This window comes from Mauremys reevesii, linkage group 8, assembly GCF_016161935.1.
Source record: "Mauremys reevesii isolate NIE-2019 linkage group 8, ASM1616193v1, whole genome shotgun sequence".
Taxonomy (NCBI): domain Eukaryota; kingdom Metazoa; phylum Chordata; order Testudines; family Geoemydidae; genus Mauremys; species Mauremys reevesii.
This window is the reverse complement of record NC_052630.1, coordinates 54254708-54278952: the sequence shown is the minus strand read 5'-3', so window position 1 is coordinate 54278952 and position 24245 is coordinate 54254708. Positions and strand designations below refer to the sequence as shown.

The 24245-nt window shown below is 49.8% G+C and overlaps 1 protein-coding gene across 12 annotated transcripts in view; it reads right to left on the bottom strand.

Moving 5' to 3' along the window:
* RGSL1 (regulator of G protein signaling like 1) overlaps positions 1–24022 on the bottom strand; it is a 43636-nt gene extending 19614 nt beyond the window's left edge. For 7 of the 12 annotated variants that reach the window (XM_039484303.1, XM_039484298.1, XM_039484300.1 and 4 more), the window contains exons 1-12: positions 23987–24022; positions 19347–19429; positions 15025–15099; positions 13972–14101; positions 10993–11097; positions 10588–10749; positions 7687–8687; positions 6473–6535; positions 3650–3881; positions 2144–2251; positions 1567–1675; positions 315–508 (exon numbers count right to left, since the gene is read on the bottom strand). In XM_039484303.1, the coding sequence (XP_039340237.1) occupies positions 315–508; positions 1567–1675; positions 2144–2251; positions 3650–3881; positions 6473–6535; positions 7687–8687; positions 10588–10749; positions 10993–11097; positions 13972–14101; positions 15025–15099; positions 19347–19429; positions 23987–23999 (2275 nt within the window). In that variant the 5' untranslated portion in view covers positions 24000–24022. The remainder of the gene's footprint in view (positions 1–314; positions 509–1566; positions 1676–2143; positions 2252–3649; positions 3882–6472; positions 6536–7686; positions 8688–10587; positions 10750–10992; positions 11098–13971; positions 14102–15024; positions 15100–19346; positions 19430–23986) is intronic. The other 5 variants (XM_039484305.1, XM_039484301.1, XM_039484306.1 and 2 more) reach the window with 5 other exon arrangements.
* Positions 24023–24245: the final 223 nt, after the last annotated feature.

Below are 24245 nucleotides of genomic sequence, written 5' to 3'. Positions count from 1 at the left end.
TCCAACGCACCAAACAGTTGAGGTGGTACAGGGGGTTGTCCTACTTTGCTGTGGGTGTGGCCCAGCAACAACTTACTATTTCCCTCCCACTCTGGAGCAATAGGGAAGTGGGGAGTGAGTTGTACCCCACAAGGGTGTCTGCAGCACACTGCATGCCTGGCCCACTCCTGGGGTGGTGAGCTTAGGCACTGCCCTTTGCACAGAGAAATCACTCTAGGCTGGGGCATCCCTTTCCCTTGTAACCTTAGCGGGTGGCCTGGATCATGTCTGCCTTCCTGAGTAGCTCAGCTCTGTGGAGTAGGAAGTCTGCGTACCAGCAGGCACTTTGTTGTGGAAGAAATTCTTGAGGATACTGTTGATCAAAGCTCTCTGAGCTTTGGGGTTGGACTCGGTGTTGAGCTTCTCCACCGCCTGCCAGAAGAGCAGTGGGGCTTCAGAGTTATGTTGTTTGAGGAATTGCCTGAAAAACTCCAGGTGGGCGGGGTTGTGCAGCACTTCCATGAGATACCTGGTGGGGAGGAGGCACTGGGTGAGAAAGCAGCACCATGGCAGGGCACTGTGCCCTGATCAAGAGCTGGAGCCCTGTGCCCGCATCTCCATTGGCACGGGGAGTTTTTGTCAGACTCCCAGTGATGGTGAGAGGGTGAAAGCTTGGGAACGTCTGCACATGGGACCTGATGAAGGCACTGGCAGAGTACGTCTTCTCCATAACAAGGGAAATCAAATGTGTGCCTCCTCCCCAGCTACTGATTCATTGAGAACCACGGGACCAGATGAACCCACTCATGGCTCAACAGCATCGGTGGAATTTACCAGACCTGGCTGCCTCCAAAGGGAGCAACTGAGCCAAATACTGACCTGGGTTACACCAGTGTAAATCCTGAAGCCAGTGGAGTCATTCTGGATTTACGGCGGTGTACCAGACAGCAGAATCTGACCCAATGGCTCTGCACCTGCCATGTTTAACAGAAGATCCCAACCAGATAACTAAGGTGGGAGCAAGGTTAATTTCACTAGAGTTCAGCTGTGCACTTGAAGGCATCTGCCCTGGCTGCCTTGGAACCCACAAGTGATCAGCAGCAGCCAGGCCATATACTGGCCTTCGTGCTGAAGGAGAATCAGCTCAGCAGGGAATCAAACTAGGCAGGCACCAGAATAAGTGAATGAGGGGAGGAGGAAGCCCTATTAACGATGCTCAACAGCTCCACCTGCTGGGTAACTAGGAGTGATTCAGCCCTCCGGGATGAAGCGGATATTTCCCATATGAGTAGATGAGATGTGAGATTTCAGAGGAGGGTGCGTGGGATGGGTGAGGATGGGGGTGGGGTGGGGCTGGGGGTGGAGGGAGGAAGATACAGAGTTTCTTCCCCTCCTCCCCCATTCCACTGCCCAGATCCCAGCTATATCAATGTCTCCGTCTAAGAGCACTGTACTCTCTGAGGCAGACGGGACTGGTTCCACAGGAAGATGAATCAGATGGCAGAAGTTTGGGGGTTAGAAAACATGACTCCGGAGAGAGTGGAGGTGGTAAAAGGGAGGAAAGCTCCATGACACATGGTGCTGTACCTGGGTCTTAGAGAGGGCTTCCTTAACATGAGGTTCTCCCTCCTCATGAGGGACAGACTTGTCTTGCTCAGGCGAACACACCTCCTCTCTTCGTATTCAAGATCGAACGCTGTTACAAAGAGAAGAGAATTGGGCCCGAGGTTACTGGGAGCCATGTCACAGCGAGCACAGACCGACTCAGCCTCCAGGTGGAGGAACCCAGAGGGCTCTGGGCAATCTCCAAAACCACCATGACGACATTCATGTCATGAGGCCAGTCCAGAGGAGCATGTGCTGTGGGAGCTCGTCACCTGCATATGGCCACGTCCCTTTGGGGTTGGCTGCTGGGGAGCGTTCCTTCTCCCTGAACTCTGGGAAAGGGTGCAGGAGGGCAGGCCTTTCTGGGGGGCCAGGACTCTCCTCTCCCCCTTCCTTCTGGAGATGATCACCTGAACCATAGGAGGGAAGTAGGTGGGCCTCTCCTCAGCCTAATCCTCTCAGGGTGCCTTCCGTGCGCAGTCCTTCAGGGTTGTGTCTGCTGTTCTTCTCTGCCTTTGTTTTAAGTCTGCCCTAGTTCTAGCCCCTCAAAAGCACTCACCAAGGGAGGGAAACATTCTGCAGAAGAGCTCATAGTCCTCACTTAACACCTCTACAGCCATCAAAGGGTTCCTGAGGGTCAGCTCCTCGAACGTCATGCTCCTGTAGTCTGATGGGGCAGAGAGAAGAGGGGTTGGACTAATCACTCGTTCAGCCTGTGGTTACCAGTCAGCCTTGGGAAGGTGCTTGAAGAAATAATTCATGGTGTTATATCCACAGGAGTGCCAGTCTTCCCTCCCTCCCCCCGATTCCTTCTCCAGCCTGATCCCTTGACTCTCCCACCACTGTGATGAGCAATGACCAGGACAGGTGGCTTAATAATAGTAACACTTGGCACTTTCCAAACATTACTCTGTGAGATGTGTGTTGCTGTTCCCATTGTACAGATGGGGTTGATGAAGCACAGAGAGATTAAATGGCTTTCTTCAGGTCACACAGTGAGCTAAATTAATCCAAGGCTCTACAACAGCTTTTGCCAGCGCAGAACCTTGTGCATGGCTCTAGGCAGCAGAAGTCCACTGGGTGAGAGCATGTGGCACTGCCACAACCTCCCCTCTACTGAGGGCCCAAGGCAGTCCAAGATGGGGATTTGGCCAAGGCAACTGGGCATGGGTTTCCGTGCATTCCTGCTGCAGCCTCCACCCAGTGCAGTGTCCCAGGATGGGTGCAAAGAGGCACAGTTTTCTCCTCCTGTGCCAGCGTGAGGGGATCTGACCCAGTGAGTCATTGACAAAGCTGGAATTACAACTCAGGCATCCCTGACCTCAAAGCCCTGCCTCTATTCCACACTCTCCTGGGCATATCATATGGGCTTCCACTCCATATGTACCTTCAGACACCCTATGCAATGGGAGACATGTACCGTGTGTTTTGTCAATCCATATCACTTGGTCAAATCAAAATCACCTTTTACCAGATCACCATAGCGGGTGACATCCCAGCCAAATTTCCATTGCCTGCCATCTCCCTCTGAGCTGTTCAAATAAAGGGTCACAAAACATGGCATGAGTGTATTTTTTGCCACTCTTTGTAGAGAAAGGCTGAACAAAAGGACTGTGCAAAAAAAGGATGAACAGTTTTTGCTCAAACATTTAAAGGTTGGTTATTTTTAAATTTGCTGTGAGGCTGAGATCAAGCATGGAAAATTTCAGCCCTAAGTATCAAAGTTCAAGGTGGCTATAAGCAACAGAGCTTGTCCAAAAATTCAGAAAAAAATGTTGCTGAAATTTTTAAGACATTTTTTGCAACATTTTAACTCTAGAAGCTGGTTGGAAGAACAGCCGCCATTTTTGCAAAATAATGTTGTCAACTATTTACATTTTTTTCCAACCAATAAGCAGCTGAAGAAGGTCTGCTAGAAGGAAAACACTTTTTCCAGGTTACCTCTAGGGATCGCTGTAACCCTGCCTACACTGTATATTTCAGTCTTCGTCTGGCTTGACATGAGTGCCTCCCTCTCAAGTGACTGTATCTGTCTCTCTAGAAGAGAATAAGAGACTCCTTTTACCTGTCTTGCGCACAACAGGCTCCAGTTCAACCTGAATCGATCCCCCTTTTGTGAGATCCTGAGTGGCTATGAATCTCCAGTGCTCCTCTGAGAGTGTCTCGAAGTCCCTCACTCCATATAAGGCTTGGCTCAGAGTCAGGGATTCGTTTATCCTCTTGGCCAGCAGAAGGTGTTCATCTTTTCTGTAAGTTTCCTCTTTTCCCACAGGCTTCTGGACCTTGCTCTTCTGAGACTACAGCCAAAAGAGTGGAGAATTATTGCCCGGAGCCCAGATGACAGTCTTGAAATTGCTACACTAGAACAGACCGGCAGCCTCTCCGCTGGCTCAAGCACCAGCTGTGTTGCACAGCTAGCCATGCTGTAAGGTGGTCACAGCCATACTGTGTTTAAACGCGAGTGGTTTGTTTTAGTATAGGCAAGGCTTGGACAGTTGCTGGTGCTGGATGCTTATATTGCAGTAGCACCCCAGAGGCCCCATTGTGCTAGGTGCTGCACAAAGCAACAGTCCTTGACCCGAAATGCTTACGATCTAAATATGCAAAAAAAAAAACCCCAAAGAGTGGGAGAAAGGGGATGCTACAATCCCCATGTCTTACATGGGAAACTGAGGCACAGAGAAACCACATGATTTGCCCCAGGTCACACATGGAGTCTGTGGTAGAGCCAGGAATTGAACCCAGGTCTATTGAGTCCACTGCCTTAACCACAAGATCACCCTTCCTCTCCATTATGTATGGGAAACCCTCATAATGCACCTAATTGTATAATAATGTGGAGGACAAGGTAGAGGATGTTCCTTCCTGACACCAATTGATGATCAGGATGTGCCCTGAAGCATGAGAATCATTCACCCTTGAAGTGTAGTCTAATTTAGAGTATCCGGTAGATAACATAGAAAATGCTCATATCATTCAGACACTGGCACACTCATGGCATTTTATTTAACTCATGGAACAAACAGTGCTATTGGGAGAGAAACAGCCCATTCCTGTGACTGGCTGAAACTGCTGATGCACTTCATGACACCATGAGCCCAATTCTGCCCTCCCTTACGCCTGTGTGACCTCACTGGCTTCAGCAGAGTCTCTCCCCTCCCCCATGCAGCCAAACTATATCCTTAGGCTCTGCTGCTGGCTGCAGGTTTGGGCCCTTAACCATTAAGTGAGCAATTTGGATGTGCCACAAGGCAACAGGATTAGAATGTCCTTTACCTGAAAATTTTAAGATGTGCCTACAAGCTGCCTGACCTATCCTTGGTGCAACTCCACCAACTTCCATAGCGTGACACCAAGGATGAACTTAGCCCAGTTGCTTCATACCCTGCAGACCTCAGGGTTTAACACCTGCTGAAGTGCTAATTGCATTCATGTGCCAATTCTGTGATCTGAAAGGTAATTTCCCTGTCAGGGGATGCTTAACTACCTGGCTAAATAATTAATTTACAACTATTAGAATTAATTAATAAGGGCCAGATTTTTAAAGGTAGTCAAGCATTGCTGCACTCGGTGTTGCAAGGTCTAATGGATTTAGGATCCTAAATGTCATTTTAAAAAGGGACTTAGGCACATTGGAGCCTAAATCCCAGTAACTTTGATGCTTACATGCTCTGTAAATCCCACGGAGTGCCTAGCTGCATCTTTGGGCACCTAAATACCTTTGTAAAACTGGCCCAAGATCAATATTTTCAGAAGTGGCCATTGCTTTGGCACCCAGCTTCAGAAAACGAAGATCTGATTTGCAGACAGACATGCTAAGCGCCCAAGAAAAGGGTTGCTGCAAGTGCTCAGCACCTTTTAAAGCCAAGACCCAACTGTCTCAGGTTGGAACCCAAAACCGAGACACTCAAAAGGAGAGCTCAGTTTGCAAATGTTGGCCTTAGCAGCGTGGTCCATGTGGGTTCTGCAGGAATCCAGATAAACCTGGATATTTCAGCACATCTGTTTGAAAGTATGTTTTTCAGAGGCATTCTTGCCTCAAGGTGCCATTTATGGGGCTGGTATTCCATGAGATCTGGTCTCCTTGTGGAATTTCAAGCACCGGTTAAGAGCAATGCCATGGGAAGAGGAGAACTCACATAATTTGGTTCTTTAAGGTAGTGAAAAAACATGTGAAAAACATAAACACAAGTAAAGCACAGTTAAAAATGCTAGCTGCCCCTCCCATTAATGAAGGCCTTTATTGGTTGCAGGGTCCCCTGTCCATGTGTGTAGACTTTTTTATCTTTGTGTAATAATGGCAGTACCTGCTATGAGCAAGGGAAAAGAGGTGGGTCCTTAAAGAATGTATCAGTTACTCATTGTATTTCCTACCCCTGGTTTGTGTGATCGGTACCTTGTTGTGTTTCCTGCCCAGAAAAGTTATTATTTTTTTTGCTACTCTTGGGTGGTTTTTGGTCAGGCAAGTCTCCGGACAGCTCTTTCAAGGCCTCTTTCAAGACACCACCAATAGGCTGCTAAATTCCAGGGGTTAGTGGCTAAGGAATTCAGGAACACTGCTCCAAAGAGCTGGAGAGAGAGTCTTTTGCACACATCTACATGCATACACAGCAATATTCACACAAACCTTCCCCAGGTGTGCACGGTCATCGTATGCTCAGAACACATGGGCGTGCAGTGCACAAAGGTACACAAACATCCTCAGACACACTGGCCAGGGCCCATCCTTCCAGACCCTCACCCACATCACAGCCAGGGTGACCAGATGTCCCAATTTTATAGGGACAGTCCCAATTTTGGGGGCTTTTTCTTATATAGACACCTATTACCTCCCACCCCGTCCTGATTTTTCACACTTGCCTTCACCCTAATCACAGCCTCCTCTTACCACAAAACGAAGAAATGTTTCATCATCATCAGCAAGAAAGTCATTGTAGAAGAAGCTGAGTATCTGATAAGGCAACAAGAACATGCTTTGTAAGCAAGTGCTGGCCACTTCTGCTAGCAGAGCTCTCAGCTTTCAGTTTGCCAGGGAGTGCTTTGAAAAACCAGTGTAGTGCTGGGAATAGTGCTGGATTAATACCCTCCATGGATGCAGGAGTCCATTGCAGAGCCATAAAGGACAGCCCCGGTGGCCCCAGAACAGGTTTGCCCCACACTGCCCTGTCCATATACCTCAACGCTGACCTGGAAGGGCCATGGCTAGGAGGAAAAGGGAATTTACTCTTGGTCCTTGGCTAAAGGGCCAGCTAAAGGGTGTTTTCAGTGATGTAGACTGGGTAAAGCCCATCAAATCATTTTGCATAGGCTACCCAATAGCGATGGTTATAATGGCGTTCAGTCGCAGACTACATCACACTGAGAACACCAGCCTCAATGTGAAAGGATCCCTAGCGTAGTTTCCCACGCCATCCAGCCCCCTGGCTCACACATCTTTATTGGCTGGGCACACTGACTACCTGGTCCACAGAGCAAGAGCTAAGGTCTTGGAATCAGACCACATGGAAGGTCATTTTTAACTCGAGGCAGCACTACCTCTACCAAACAGAGAGTAATATCTGCTGCATCCTTGGGGAATTCTGATTCCTGACCAGATAGTATGCAGCATTGCGTGCTCTTCCACCTCCACTTTCCTTTCTCTGCCTTGCCTTGGAACTGAAGCACTATCCTCATTAAGCAGGCCCTAAGCTACTTTTACAAAATCCACATTTGTGCTTGCAAATGGGTAGCTGCTCATCTAAGTACCCATTTTGCATGCCCCAGTTTCTGTTTGCAGGTGTAAATCAGGCACGAGAGCTGCGTATGTAAATTTTGTGAGCAAAACATAGGTGCTAAACTTTGAAAGTTTAGCCTTTCGTGTCTGGGAATAATCCCTCCTGGAGGTCTGCTTCAGAGTTTGACCTCCTACAATGGGACCTTAGAAATCAGAAGCTTCAGGCACTGTTTTGTACGTGTCCCATGCACATTGTAAAGGGATCATCAGGCACCAAAGTACTCAGTTTTGCAATGTTACAAATGACTTCTATTCATGCACAGCAGCACCCAACACAGAGAATGTCAATCACACTTCCTGGCATTAACATCATGGGCAGCATTTCCTACCTTGCAAATCTCTTCCTGTGCTTTTAATATCCAAGGAATGACCTCTCCAGAAGGCAGAAGATCTTGCAGGTTCCTGAGAGTGTTCGGCTTCAGGGGAAGGTGCTGGTGGTTGCTTTCTGTTAAATAGATCTCACATATCCTTTCACTCATCAAATGGCGCAGGAGGAAGCTCCCTCCTTTGCTGGAGCTCAGTACCATGCGCAGAAAATCCTCCAGATCATGCCACAGATCCAAAAGATGAGTCTCCACAGCATAGTTCTTGCTCTTCAAGAACTTCCTGAAGGGGCGGCCAGCACAGCTGTCGGCATTAAGTGCCCAAGGAAGGAAATCCAAAGAAGAAGAGGATTTGATGATCTTTTTCAGGGCTAGCAGTGAAGGCAGCTGGGCAATGGGTGTAGAAGTACGTAGATCAGAGAGGCTTCTGCTTTTGCCAATTTCCTCCAGTTGAAGAGGCAACTGGGCATTAGGGCTGGGTGTTTTGAAAGAAGTGGCCTTTTCCATATTTTTAACACCCCTTTCTGGATGTTGTGCCCACACAGAAGTCTTTCCCAGGGCATCCTCTTTAGGAGGTGGTTGCTTCATGTCTGTCAGACTAGTTGCACTCCAATCTGAGCTTGGCTGCCCCTCGGGCTGCAGCCCATGTCTCCCGTGTTTCTCTGTTTCTTTAGGTTGTCGTCCACAAGTTACGAGATCCCAGATCTGCTCCTTGGCTTTTTTACTGGAGTACGGCTCGGATGTAGCCCGGCTGTTCCTGATACTCATTGTGGGTGCTGGAGACACTGCCTTCTCCTTCGAGCCCACCTGTAATAAACGCTCTTGGTATTCACACATTAGAGGCTGGCAGGCCTCCTCCTTCTCCATGCTCAGCTTGCAATGAATGAAGTAGTTAGGGAGCCAATAACTTTGGATCTTAAACAGGGCTACTTTCTGCATCTCGCTCAGGAGCTCCCTCCTGGTGCTGATGTGCTGAGGGTGCCAGCCTGAGATATTCAACAGAGACTCTGCAAAGGGCATGGAGAATTGTAAAGAGTAAGGGTTTAATCCAGAGCCCACTGCAGTCAATGGCAGGCTTTCCGCTGACTCACTAGGCTTTGGATCAGACCCTTCCAGAGTAGGGTCTTGAGAAGTGGAGTAAATACGGTAGGGGAGAGAGGAGTCCTACAGACTGCACACTGCTCCCCCTTCCATTATTTCTCATTGCAAGTGGCACGTACACAAAGCTATTGCAAGGATGAGTCTAATTTTAATGACTTTTTTAAAACTCGGATTTTTGATTGTGGTTTATCTGTTCCTTGACAAAGCAACACATGTGCTGTGGCCATTTTTGTATACATGCACAATCCCGGCATACAGCATGGCAGTCAGCAAGCAAAATAGCTCGCTGCTTCCAGCCACAGGACAATGGTTTAACGCAAGGGGAAATAATAGCAACAATAATACCTTGCATTGTAGAGTGTTTTGTAATCCACAGAACACAAAGCACTTTATACAGGAAGGTAGAAGTGCATTTACTGCCCTGTTCTCCAGATAGGGTAATGCAGGCACAGGGACTAGCAGTTAAGTGACTTGGCCTAGGTCATGCAGTGACTCAGTGGCAGAGTCAGCAACAGAATGCAAACTGACTGCTTTTCAGCCCTCTGCTTGGTTCATCAGACTCCGGCTGCTCCACACACACTTTCATCCAGTAAGGGCCCAGTGGCAGGGTCGTAACCCCACCAGGGCTTTCTGTGAGTTAACTTCTTAGATTAGCTTGACTACTGTGCCAGTTTGATGATGGGCCGCACAAGCCCTCACCCCCGCTGAGGTGGGCTAACTCTCTCAAAAGGATGCCAGGAGCAGTCAGTCTCCAGTTTTTCTTACTCCTGCGTTTGCCCTCTCTGCTCCACCACTTTACTTCAGCTCTGCTCTGGAACAACTCCCCTCCCTTGGGTAAAAGAACGGATTTCCTTTCCATCTCCTGTCAGTTCTAGTCTCCACCACTGCTCCTCAAGCCTGAGCAGGTGGAGAGATGGCCCTCTCTGGGGTGAAAGAGGGATTTGGTCCATGGGGGGTGCATGACCCCCCTGTTTGGGGAGGCTAGTGCCTGGCCCTCCCCCTTCTGTCCCACCCGAGCCCCCCACCATGGCCAGAGGAGCCCACATCCCAGCCTCCCTGAGTCCTGGCCCACCAGCCGGCCCAGGCCTCCAGCCAACCTGCCCCAGCCGCCTCAAGCCCAAGGCTGCAGGCTAGGGTGACCAGACAGCAAATGTGAAAAATCGGGACAGGGGGTGGGGGGTAATAGGAGCCTATATAAGAAAAAGACCCAAAAATCGTGACTGTCCCTATAAAATCGGGACATCTGGTCACCCTACTGCAGGCTGGCCAGCCCCAGCTGCCCTGGCCAGCCCGAGCCCTGGGATGCTGGCCCACCTGTCCCAGCCGCTCTGAGTCCCAACCCACCAGCCTGCCTATCCTAGCCCCAGTGCCTGCTGGCTTTGGGGGAGAGGCTGAGCAAGGGTGGGAAAAGGAACAGTGTGGGCAAGGTCATGGGGGAAGAGTGAGATGGGGAGGGGGCCTCAGGGTGGAGCATGGGCAGGGCCATACCTGGCTGTTTGGGGATGCTTAGCCTCCCCTAACCTATGATACCAGCCGTCCATGATTTGGTCACATTGTTCATTGAGTGCTGGTCTCTCTGGAACTATGAGATCTCTAACCAAGTGATACTGATGTCCATTCTGCAAGGTGGAGCTGTATGAACTGACTCCAGGTTCATCAACCCCTAGTGGTAAATACAACCCCATGTTTCTATCCCCAGCTCCTCAAGCCAGGCTTGGGGTGCTGGACATAACCAGAAAGTGCACAGATGCACTGAAGTCTTGCTGCTCCTGGAAGTTCAGATTCCCAGCCTCAAATTCTCCTTACCAATGCTCATGCTGCAGAGGGTGACCACCGTGGAGCCCTCCTGCAAATAAGTGGCCCTCAGCACTTGGAGCAGAGACAGGTAGAGATCTCGCTGGGCAACATCTGACTCGTCAATCTCCAAGAGCCTTTCTGCAGCAAGCCAGAACTTTGTCAGCTCTTCCCCTGTGGGTCAGACATACAGCACAATGGTTAAGGGCAGGGAAAGAATGAGAAAGTAGGGAGAGCGAGTAGGAGAGACATTCCCTGAAAGCATTGCTGATGAGACAGGCAGGTGCTATTCTAAAGTAGAAGAGTTGTATACATGTTTGAAGTTACATATCCCAATGTCCAGATGCAGGGATTGCCACTCTGCACAAACTTATGGATACATAGGGAAGTAGGGGGCAGGAAGCTCTCTGTGATCACCTGCCATTCCTTGGATGAAAGAACGAAAGCGCCACATTCCCCTGCTACCGCTAATGCACTTTTCGAGCAGCCATTGATCTGCACTCTTCCATTTCAGCAACTCTGCTGCAAGAGAAAGTGAAAGACATCACATCAGAATGTACTCGAGCATGTGCATATGCAAACACATCCCTATGGAAATTCCAGTAGACCCCTCTAGAATCCTTCAATTGATCTCTGTTAGTTTTTGCTGGAGGACCAGCAGTGTCAGGAGACAGCAGGCCAATGGACATTGGTTGTTCCAAAACCTAGTTGCCAGCTGGAACAAATAAGAGCCAGTTGCAAATGCTGAGCTGGAATTCCCACTAGTGATACCCAACACATGAACATATGGACATGTAAAACCACACACATGCCCTCCAGACCCTGACATCCACTTCCCTGAGTTAGCCTCTCCCCCCTCCCATTTCCATTTTTTATCTCAACTGGGGCTTCCCCGCAAATCTTCCTGGTGTCTAACATTAAACCTAGGTTGCAAGAAGAAGCCTGAGATGCAGAGGAAAGATCAAACTGGTGTGAACTTTGCTCCTGTTGACTTTATAATACAAGCTGAACATGGCTCAGCTATCTTCGCAGCTCTTCTGATAATGACATTATGACTCTGAGCTTTTGTTGACCCACATGGACCAAATTAATCCAGGGTGTAACCCAAGTTTATCCAGGATGTCTGGACCTTGCGCTGCTATAGCCACCCAGGGGTTAATAGGCAAAGCAGCTACTTCCCCACCTGCAGGGAATTATGTGACTAGCAACAGTTGGGATAAAAGGCTGGAGCTCAGACAGAGAGTGATTGCTGCCCAGGAACCTGGGGAGGATGGCACCAGCTGCAGACTGGGAGGAAGCTGTGCAAGGAGCCAGAGCTGCCAAGGACAAAATGCTCGAACAAGCTCCTCTTTGAGAGGGGCCTGGAGGTCAATGAAGGTAGGAAGTGGCCTAGGGAAGCACATCTTACCTGCTTAGTACAGGGTCCCTGGGTTGGAACCCAGAGGAGAGGGAGGCCCTGGGTTCCCTTCCCTGCCTCCAAGGAAGGGGACGTGAAAGCCCACCTGATGCAAGGGAACAAGAACTAGTGATCCCAGTATGGGGCTGAAGACGTGACATAAGGTCATTGTATTGTTTGTTTGTTAGGGTCTCTATTACCCCAGAAGGGGTGGGATGACAAACCATGTGGCTGGAGGGCTTAGTTATGAGAATGGGCAAACCACTACAGGCTCAGAGTGGCCGCCAACAAGGGCCACCAGAGTCCAAGAGGCTGCTACACTATGCCCAGTCATTAGATGTGCACTGGCTGGTGGGTGACCTTTCTTCACCCAATGACTGCATTAAATATTAGCTTCCCTGGAGTCACACCAGATGAATCTGGCCCTATGTGTTTGTGCCCCATGATACACCAAGAGCATCCCGTCTGCCTTTCTCCCATTTGTCTTCACTTTCAACAGCTTTGCATTTCCCTGGTAAATGGGCTGTTGTCCTCTCATGTTTTGGGGTAAACACTATGGCCCAGATTCAGACCTGGTGTAACTATAACACAGACTGGCTGAGTCACAGGCCAGGACACTATTTTATAAGCACAAGACACAGCAGACAAGCAAATAGCCCTGATTTAGGCTTATTGGTGGGTTATTTCCTGACCCACCAAACCTACTGTACATCACTGGAACAGTGGGACTCCCAATGGCATATACCACTGGTTTCTATCTAGGATCGTTCACAGGATATCATTTTTAAATGGTTGCTGCTCCTTCAGATGAGGAAAAAAACCAGGTCATTTCAGGACATTTATAAGACAGGATTATTTCAGCATCTCAGGCATTATGTGACAGTCCACCTCTGGGTGCAATTCCCATCAAGATTTTTAGTGCGAAAATGACTGGCTGGTGACTTTAATGGGAGTGTGCAAGTTAAACTTGGGTACAAGTGGTAAATGGTTTTAAGCGCCAAAAAAAGTGTAAGTGGTGAAGTAGGGCAACTTGCAGCAATTTAACACTCAGTCGTGGGCGTGCAAAAGGAATGTAACTTATGGAGATGGGGAAAGGCAGACAGGAGCAGAAAAACCAATTACAGCAAGTCCCTTCACTCTGGTCTGTGCTCTTCTGATATTGCTTTTTCTAATCCAAGTTTCAGGGTCTAATTTGCTGCACCCCTTCTGCATGCTCATAGTGTCAGAGCCCCCTTCGTGTAACCGCAGTTTATAGCCCAAAATAGCCTCCTCAGCACAGTGTGACCTTGCATGCATTGTAGGTGTGGGGCCATGCTGGTGGAGGTGGAGTACCTGCACATAAAAAATCAGGATTGCACCACTGCTCATGCCCATAGTAGCTGAGTGACTCCTAGAGGAACTACCAGCAAATTCTCTCTCTCTCTCTCTCTCTCTCTCTCTCTCTCTCTCTCCAATATCTGCCTATACAGGGGAGCTTGAAAAGTTAAAGGAATACGATCTTTTTATGTGTGAACTGAGCACATGTGACCTGGAATCACTGAGGCAGAATAGAGTCCTTGGGTGTTAAGGCCAGAAGGGACCAGTCTGACTTCCTGCATAACGCAGGGCATAGAATTTCACCCAGTGATTCCTGTATCCCACCCGCCATATCTGGTTGAGCCAGAGCCTCTTTTAGAAAGACATCCAGTCTTGATTAAAGATCCCAAGACTGAGAAGTCACTGGGTTCCAATGTAAGTTGTTACAATAAACAATGCCCCTTTTGAGCCCTTTCCCACAGTTTACAAGTATTTTCCCCCTACACAAATGAAACATTTACAAAAAATGCAACCATTTTATAAGCACGATGACCTACCCAGAGTGCATCTCCCACTCTTCAAACCTCAGTCAGCACGCACCAGAGGTGAGCGCCTTAACTGAACAGAGCCAGGGTACAGCACTACTGATGTGTGAAATCCTGCCCTACATTCGAATGTTTGTGCGTAAGGTCACCTTTGCTTACCTGCCTCCTTGGATCTAATGAAACTGAGAAGCTCCTGACAGAGAATGTAATGAAAACACAAGTTGGTTTTACAGAAGTGCGGCAGCCGGTACTTTTCCATCCAGGTCAATAAGCCTTTGTACTTTGGCACCTGTATTCCCCCCCACAAAGACTGATTAGATTGTGAAGAATGATCTATCCCTGGTGTAACTCCATGGACTTCATTAAATGAGAACCCATTAGGACTAGGGGCCTGTAAGACTCCCAGGGCTCAATGCCTGCTAGGACTTGTTTTTCATGACCTTTTCAGGGTAATGAACCTTTGGGGGGACTTAAACCCCATTGATCCCAATGGGGTTACACGTAGGGGACAAGGATTTGCTTCCTGTCCGTGAAGCCAATGGAAGGAAGAGGGGGTGATGATGCAGCTGGAGCATTGGGGAAGCAGGCTCCTCAGTAAGAACAGCAGGGATCAATAGTGTCAAAGCACAGGTGAATCCTGCTTGTAGCAGTGGAGAGGAGAGACCCTGCAGGAGGTGGCTTAGGGTGAAGGCTCCTGGTTTTGCAAAGACAGCCCTATCCTGTTTAAGGATGGAACGTTCTGCTCCACACTGTTCTATCAGATTCAATGAAACTTCTGCACATGGGGCCTGATCCAATGGGAGTCTTTCTATTGACTTCAACAGAATTTGGATCAAGCCCTACAGAACTTCCCCAGGATCAGGGCCTTGATCACTTGTGCTCCTGATTGTACTCAGGATTCATAAAGAACATGATTCCCCATGTTAAAATAAATCAATTAATGGAATAAACATGAGGAGGGGACAAGAGGGAAGGAGAGTCACCCTTGGGAATCTTAAACCCTACTTGTTCTGCCCACCCCTGTTGTAAAAGCAACAAAGAATCCTGTGGCACCTTATAGACTAACAGACGTTTTGCAGCATGAGCTTTCGTGGGTGAATACCCACTTCTTCGGATGCAAGTTGTGTGTCCCTCCCTCCCTCCCCACCCCTCTCCCTTTCAGTGGAGAAGGTGTCAGCCCTACACTGCATGCTAAGAAGGTTACTGCCTCACCAGGTAACACGGTAACTCTGGCCACAGGAACCACTGGCAAATGTTGGCCATGTAAATGGGTGTCTGGCCAAAGACCTGTGAAGAAAGAACAGGAGAGAAGTGAGAGAGATTGGGGTGTAGGGGAAGGGCTGATTAGTGGAGACAATAACTCCTCCTGGAAAACCCATCTTTCCTATAGACAATCACCACCACTTATTCTTCCAAGTCATGCAGAGTTCTTCCAACCTTTCTTGGTAAGCAGAGACACTCCTCAGATACAATTATTAGTAATAAATGAACCAACTGTTTAAAACTGAAGTGACGCTACCCCTCCCTATAGTCACAGTTCTCAGTCTGGGATGTATTTGGATTACAGCGGGGCCTAGGTACCCTAGTGTATTAGTGTGGTATGTACAGTGAGTAAAGGGAAGCCTCTCCCCTACAGGGCTTAGTCTAAACAGACACAGTGGGAGAAAGGAATGATTGCTCCAGAGTCCTGAGCAGGGGCGTGGCCTCAACTGGAAGAGGCAGGGCCTTTAAATCTTGATGTAAAGGCCCCCCTCTGGCTGTGGCTGGGAGCCCCGGCGCCTTTAAATCACTCCCAGAGCTACCAGCTGCAGAGGCAGATGGGAGCCCTGGGGCTAAGGGGCGATTTAAAGGGCCCGGGGATCTGCTACCACAGTGGAGCTCCAGGCCCTTTAAATTGCCAACGGAGCCCTGCCACTGCTACCCCAGGGCTCCAGCAGCTAGGCTCGGGTGGTGCTTTAAAGGGCCTGGGCTCCCTGCAGTGGCAGGAGCCCCTGGGCCCTTTAAATCGCCGCCTGAGCCTGGCTGCTGGAGCCCCGCGGCTCAGCAGGCAATTTAAAGGGCCCGGGGCTCCAGTCACTGCAGGGAGCCCCGGGCCCTTTAAAGCGCTAGCCTGGGAAAGCTGGTCTGGTCTGGCACAGCGTGCTGGCTCTTGCCGGTATGCCATACTGGACCGTATCGGCTTACTTTCACCTCTGGATTGCTCCCACTTTACAGATTAAGTGACTTACCCAGGGCTGGTGCAACCATTAGGCAAACTAGGCGGCTGCCTAGGGAGCCAAGATTTGAGGGCGCCAAAAAGCAGTGCCCAAAATGTCTGGGATGCTCACCCGATGCTGCGGCTTTGATCAGCTCCGGCCAGCCGGGAAGTGATGCTCCCTGCTGCTCTGGCTCTTCTCTAGGGCCCCGCCCCTGCTCAGCCCTGCCCCGCCCCCACTCCCCTGAGCTCTGCACCGGGGCCAGGCCTGCGCTCACTGGTGGGGGAAAGTGCAAAGACTCGGCCCCAGCCACGCTGCTGGGGGGTGGCTCCCCCCACCCTGAAAGCCAGCCCCGCCCCCCCATGGAAGCCTGAGGCGCCCCTGCCTCTCCCAATCCTCCCCCCCCCCGCCCCCGCAGACAGGGGCAGCTCTAGACATTTCACTGCCCCAAGCACGGCGGCATGCTGCGGGGGGCGCTCTGCCGGTCGCCGGTCCCGCGGCTCCGGTGGACCTCGGGACCAGCAGACCCTCCGCAGGCATGCCACCAAAGGCACCCTGCCTGCCGCCCTCCTGGCGACCGGCAGAGCGCCCCCCGTGGCATGCCGCCCCAAGCACGCACTTGGCTTGCTGGGGCAGGGGCACCACGCTCCCCAATGGGGGGGGGCTGTGTATGGCCCCAGAATATCTAGGGATGGCCCTGGTACCTGCCACCCTGCCCACAACCAGCCCCCACTGCACCCCCTGCCCACAGCCAGCCAGCCCTACACCCCCTGTCTCCAGCCAACCCTTTCCCCACACCCCCTGCCCTGCCTCCAGCCATCCCCACACCCCCTGCCCACAGCCAGCCCCTGCTGCACCCCCAGCCCGCAGCCAGCCCTGCACCCCCTGCCCGCAGCCAGCCCTGCACCCCGTCTCCAGACAGCCTCTGCTGCACCCTCTGCCCTGCCCGCAGCCAGCCCTGCACCCCCTGTCTCCAGCCAGCCTCTGCTGCACCCTCTGCCCTGCCTGCAGCCAGCCCCGCACCCCCTGCCCTGCCTCCAGCCCTGCACCCCCTGTCTCCAGCCAACCCCTGCCACACCCCCTCCCCTGCCTCCAGCCAGCCCTGCACCGCCTTGTCTCCAGCCAACCCCTGCCACACCCCCCTGCCCGAAGCCAACCAGCCCCACACCCTGTCAGGTTATTCATTTATTTTCATTAAATATGTAGACTAAATAATGAAATTAATAAATTTTCAAGCTGAATGTGTATTAATTCTAATGAACAATGCCATATTATGCAGTATTCATTTTTGAAAGTTTATAATCAATGCTCTGGGGGGGGTACAAGGTGGAAGTTTCACCTAGGGTGCAAAGTATCCTTGCACCAGTCCTGGACTTACCAGCACTTAAGGTCACCCAGGGAGTGTGTGGCAGAGCTGGGACTTGAACCCAGCCTTTTGGAGGCTTAACTCACAAGCTCATTCCTTCTCTTCCATGAGCTCTGTCCTACTAGGTCCAAAAGTAGCCATCTTAGGAACAAGCTCTGGAGAAGTTGGAAAGGCAGAAGGGATTCCTAATTCCCACAAACAGCCAAAATCTCTGTTTTTGATCTCAAGACATCACCTCCAGCAGTTCAGCACCAGTCTGAGCCTGAACATCTACAGTGCTATTTTTTAGCTCCATGGGACTCAGCCAGTTGACCTGGGCTCTGAAACTCAGTACCAGGGGGTCTTTTATTGCAGTGTAGACATACTCAGGGAAACCAGTGGTGCTGGAAGTGGTGGGATTGAGTCTATATTTTTCACTCCTTTCTGATCAGTATTGAATCATTGTCTGAACAGGCTGTGATGCTGGCAGGCCAGATCTTGCCAAGGCTGCAGGCTTTAACTAAGAGCCAACAAACATAGCTGGAGACCAGACCAATTCACTTATGTGTTAGTGGTGTTCAAAATAGGTATTAGTCTTAGATATATTTCCTAGATCTGGAAGGGATGGTCATTGAATCCAGCCCCCTCCCTTCACTAGCAGGACCAAGTATTGATTTTTGTCCCAGATCCCTAAGTAGCCTCCTTGAGGATTGAGCTCACAACTGTGGGTTTAGCAGGCTGAGGCTCAAACCACTGAGCTATTCCTGCCCCCCTCCCTTTATGACTATGTATGTAGTGTTTAGACTCTACAGGATGTTTGTAAGTTGCTGCATGCATTAATCTCATTTGTAATGGCTGTATTCTATGCTATAAGGAAATAGGAAAGCTTTGCTTTATGGCTTTGAAAATGTTTGCTCTAAACTTGTGAACTCATGAAAAGAGTGTTTCTCCCTCACCCTCCACCGCTTGTCCAGAAGGACTATAAAAATCAGATGAGCCATCAAGGAATATCACAATACAAAGGATTGGTGAATGGCCCTAGTGCACCTGGGAAATGCTACGTGCAAGGCCTGTCCTAGGGACTTGGAGGCTGAATGAAGAAAATAAAAAACAAAGACACAGGAAAACTTGTTATTTCCTTGCTATTTGAATTCTCACTGGGCCAAAGACTCCAAACTGAGGCAGAGATCCCAAGGGGTCATTCCCTGGGTCCACCCTGGAAGACGTCTTGAATTGACAAACTACCACATCTCTGTCATCTTTAGGATTTAGACTGCAACTCATTAGTGCGTATATGTTTGCTTGCTTTAACCTTTAAATAACTTTCTTGTTTTGTTTTTTCCTTGTTAATCAACCTTGAAGTTAGTTTATTACAGGATTGGCTACAGGCGTTATCTTTGGTGTGAGATCTAAGACACAGATTGATCTGGGGTAAGTGACTGGTCTCTTGGGACTGTTTGTGATTTTTTTGTGACCATTTATCATTAAGTCCAGCTTGTTTGAGTGGCAAGATAGACTGGAGAGTCTAAGGGGACTGTCTGTGACTCCATGGTAAGTCTGTTATAGTGATCCAGGAGTTCACATTTGTTACCGGCTTGGTGAAATCTACCTGTAGAACACACCACTGGTTTTGGGGCATCTGCCCTGTTTTTGACAGTCTGCCCTGAGGTCGGCAGTCCCTGTTGTGAGCCACTCCATACAGCGTGACACAGGCACGACATGCAAAAATAAGGTGGTGTTCCCTCTGTGCTGCCCAAAGTCCTGCTTGGATAACTACTTTCTGCATATTTAACACCTCCTCTCCCGGACTTAGCTTGCAACTTCTGACAAAATTACATCCAAAGATGCATGCCCATGGAGCAGGTGTGGGGATAGCTACCAGAGAAGTGCTGGCCTGAAATTCACAGGGTTCCCTAAGACCTGCAAACTCACCGGGGGGGGGGGGGGGTAGAATCCAGAAAGAGAGTGAGTTAAATTGTAAGATGGAAACTTACTGGGAGATTCAGGAATGTGTTGAAAAAATCTACAAAGACTTCATCTTCCAGCAGAACCACCAGCTCCGTGGAGGCTATCGTTGCTAGGGTGGGAGAAGAAAACCAGTTACCCAGCTTTTGTAACAGAGAGGGAGCGAAACTGAACCAAAAGATGAATTTTAAAATGCTAGGGTAGCCCACTGGGAGTGCTATAGTGCCCCCTCTGTGCTAATTACAGGAGATATGGGTGTGTTATAGCCCCAGTTTTGCAAGCTGACCCTCAAGCTGCAACTCACACCTTTAGCTCTGGAAGTTCCTAGTTCAATCCCTGGTAGTCCTCATACTAGGAAAGACAATTGTTTAAAACCGTTCTTAAATAATTCCTTCTTAAACTCAGTTTAAGGAACACAAAAGGAGGAAAATGTTTAATAGATTGGGTTCCTGTAACACTGAAAACTCTGAGAACACTTCCACAGAGAGGCTTGGGAAGGGTAAACCAGTTCTCTCACAGTACAATGTGGAACAATTCCTACAGCAGCTCAAGTTAGTGAGGTGCTTAGAATCCTGGGATATGCCCCAAAATTATCATCGTGCCTGACCTGGGTTACTGCAGTGCCAGTGTGGACACAGCTGTGACTCTAAGCACCCCCATGTTCACACACTACTGCAAAGATGTTTGTACAAAATATGCCTTGTAAGGTTGTATTTGAAAACTAATAGCAGGTCTGTAGAGATGTATAAAATCATGAATGGTATGGAGAAAGTGAATAAGGAAGTGTTATTTACCCCGTCACATAATACCAGTACCAGAAGTCACGCAATGAAATTAATAGACAATAAGCTTAAACAAACAAGGAAGTACTACTTCACACAATGCACAGTTAACCTGTGAAAGTTGTTGCCTGGGGATGATGTGAAGGCTAAAAGTATAACTAGGTTAAAAAGATTAGATAAATTCATGGAGGGTAGGTCTATCAGTGGTTATTTGCCAAGATGGTCAGGAATGTAACTCCATGTTCTTGGTGTCCCTAAACCTCTGACTGCCAGAAGCTGGAACTGGATGTGACAGGGGATGATCACTTCATTCCCTCTGAAGCATCTGGCATCAGCTACTGTTGGAGGACAGGCTACTGGGCTAGATGGGCCATTGGTCTGACCAGTATGGCCAATCTTATGTTCTAGCACAATGGTCATTAATATAACTGTAAAATGCATATATTAATCTAATATGTGAAGTTATGAGTTCCCTCTGTATAATGTTACTAGAAGATGTGTAAGAAGACAGCCTAGATAAGCAAGTCCGTCCTAGACAAAGAAATGAGGGTTACCTCCTTTAGTCATAAACAAAGCTATAAAGCAAACCAGCTTGGGTTGTCTTGAGCCTGAACCCAAGACACACAGAATTAACATGGCTCCTACACACCAGAGAGACCAAATCCCCAGGAGGCCTTTCTAACCTTTAGAACAAAAACAATTCTTTGGGAATATAAGGAATAGAGAGACTCCATCTTAGCTTTCACCTAAGACAAGAGAAACCAGTACCTCATACTTCTGTGGAAAGGTCCTGACTGAGGGACAGTCAGCCATGCTGAACTAAGAGTAATTGGTGAGCAAAACCATCTTAAAGACTGTGCCTTGCAAGGTTGAGTTTTAGACTTCTAGATGCATGTTTTCACTTTTGTTTGCTTGTAACCATCTCTAACTTTATTTCTTTTGCTTGGCTTCACTTAACCTATGTCCTGTTTTCTGATGGGGTTTACCAACCCCGCACTGGGCCAATGGAGTGGGACCACTCACCGTGGGCCCAGGAGGCCATGCCCCCTCACCCCTGCTACACATGCTCCAGGTGGAAGGGACAGATAAAAGGAGACAGCCCAGCTCAGTCTGGGCTGGTTGAGGAGGAAGGACGTGTATTGCAAGCTCCTGCAGAGACACCTGAGACTCCACGAGGCAAAAACTGTGGACCCAGACTATGTTGCAAACAACCAGACAACCACAGAGATTTATGGGGACACTGAGCCACTGCTTGCCAGGGAGAAGCCTGAGCTGCACCTCACGGTAGGAAGTGACCCAGGGAATGTAGTAGAAGCTGATGCTTAAACCCATAACAAGGAATTTCCCAACTTCATAGGGCCCTTGGCTGGAACCCGGTGGAGCAGGATGGGCCTGGGTTCTCCTACCCCTCCCCACTTTCCACTAGATGTGGCTACTGCTTGTTTGCTCTGCCCCACCCAGGGGCTACAAACTGACTGTTTGTTCTGCCCTGCCCAGAGCATCAGAACCCCCAATTGCTATTGCCTGCCACAACCAGGAGGCTCAGGGGCCATACACTGTTTGTTTGCCCTGCCCTGCCCTGCCCAGGGGCTGCAGGTTGACTGCTTGCTTGACCCCGCCAGGGGTCCTGTGTCTGCCTTGTTGCAATCCTCTGATCCCACAGGGAGTCCTGACAACTGTGTGACAGGGTTACCAACCCGGCACTGGGCCAACAGGGGCAGCCCCACTTGACATGCAGGGTCCCCTCTTCACGTTGCTAGTACAGTTGTTTATTTTAATCTAAATCAGCCCAGTGCTGTGTTGAATTTAAGTGACTATTAACTCCAGTTAACATGGTAAACTGCGGGGTATTGTCTCTCTGAAGGAGCAAATGAACTTCATTATTTCTCTGGTGGTCCAGGAGAGGGCTTGACCTTTCAGGGCAGATGGTTTTGTACAAATTCAGGACTGGAAGTGCATTGGGGCCATCTTGCCAGGAGTAACCAAACCTGAGTGGGATGTTGTGTTGTAGGCAGGCTGTTGTGGTCAGAAGTACTGACCCAGGGCTGCATCGCACACAGACACTCAGGCTATTGCATTCTTGTCTGGTGGCTGTTGGTGTCCGGGCTGTGAATCACAGCAGCAGAGCATTTAAGCTATCCAGGGTTACAGGGCAGGCAGTGACATAACACCTTACTGGTCTGGATTGCACCCCAAAACATGACAGTGGCTACATGAGTATGAGTCGAGTGTGGCTCCAGAGCGTGGACATTTGCAGGTGGGCATGGCTAACTGGGGTGCCCATTCCTGGCTGCTCAGACCTGAGTAAACTCTGCAGTGAAGACAAATATCCTGAAGGAGGTTTTATGTAGCCAGAGTTTGTCCCAGTGTGGGATCCCAGGTTCTGAAAGGTCAAAGGGCAACTCGCTAAACAATTAAAGTGCCTAGCTCATGCACGAATAGCATTAGTATTCTGAAATTGATGAGTCAGTGCAGTACAAAATAAAGAAGAGACGCTATGACTGACTGCAGGAGAGGACCAATCCCAAAATAGATTTTAAGACTAAAACATCATGTGCCAGAGCTCTGGCTGGTGTGGATAGGAATCACTCCTTTTACCTTCCTCCCGCCCCTCCCCAAAGCTACTCCAGCTTACACCAGCTGAGGAACTGGTTCTGTAAATTGGTACCCTTTAACTGCTTTTCTGTAGAGCATGCTAATAAATTCCTAGAAACCAACACAGGTCAATGGACAAGAGAGACAAAAGTGACTCGGGTTATAGTGACAGTGAGTAACTTCAGAAGCTCCATCCATCCAAGGATTGAAAGGTACTATATGAACATTATTAATGAACAGTCTCCCAATATCCCTGTGAGGTGGTATTATCCCTGTTTCACAGATATGGAAGTGAGGGATAGAGGCAAGATGGGCACCTAGAAAATGTGCACTCCAAATTAATGGATACTTCTGAAAGCTTCCACTTAAGTGACCAAGATCACACAAGAAATCTGTGACAAATGCAGGAACGGAACTTAGATTTCCTGAGTCCCTGGCCTGTGCTCCCCCAAACCAGATATGGGCAAACTACGGCCCGCGGGCCACATCCAGCCCGCAGGACCATCCTGCCTGGCCCCTGAGCTCCCAGCCGGGGAACCTAGTCCCCAGCCCCTCCCCCGCTGGTGTGTGGGCCGCACTCTGGCCCACCGCTCCCGCTGGGCAGTGTGGGGAGAGCAGCTGGCTCTGGCCGGGTGTCGCAGCTGTGAGCTCCTGCTGCTGGTAAGGGGGTGGGGAGCGGGGGGGTTGGGTAAGGAAGCAGGAGGTCCTGGGGGGCAGTCAGGGAGGAGAGGGCGATTGGATGGGGTGGAGGTTCTGGGGGGGCGGTCAGGGGATGGGGAACAGGGAGGGTTCGGAGTAGGAGTCCCGGAGGGCCTGTCAGGGGGTGGGGATGTGGATAGGGGTCGGGAGGGCAGTGAGGGGACAGGGAGCAGGGGGATTGGATAAGGGGGTGGGATCCTGGGGGGCAGTTAGGGGCAGGAGGTCCTAGGAGGAGGTGGTCGGGGATGAGGAGCAGAGAGCGGTTGGATGGGGGTGGGAGTCCTGGAGGGGCTGTCAGGGGGTAAGGGTGCAGATAGGGGTCAGGGCAGTCAGGGGACAGGGAGCAGGGGGGCTGGATGTGTTGGGAGTTCTGAGGGGGGCAGTCAGGGGATGGGAAGTGGGAGGGGGTGGATAGGAGGCAGGGGCCAGGCTGTTTGGGGAGGCACAGCCTTCCCTACCCAGCCCTCCATACATTTGCGCAACCCTGATGTGGCCCTCAGGCCAAAAAGTTTGCCCACCCCTGCCCTAAACCCTCTTTCCCTCATTAATTGCTTGCTAAGGCCTCCAGCAAGGGTGTGTTGCAGGTAACTCACCAGTCTTGTTCATGTTTTCCCCTGTCCTTGAGATCTTCGCTGTCACTGCCAAGCCAGACCATTCTAGAGGGAGTCATTCCTTTATGATGCGTTAAGTATTGCTGCTCTGCAGAGTTCCACACTCCACATGGTACCAGCTGGTGAAAGTGAAATGCTACTCTGAAAATGGCACTGCAGAAGTCCATGTGCATCATCTGCTCATTGATCCCAGATCAAATCTGCCAATCATTTCTTTTCTAACTGCAAACCTTACAAATAT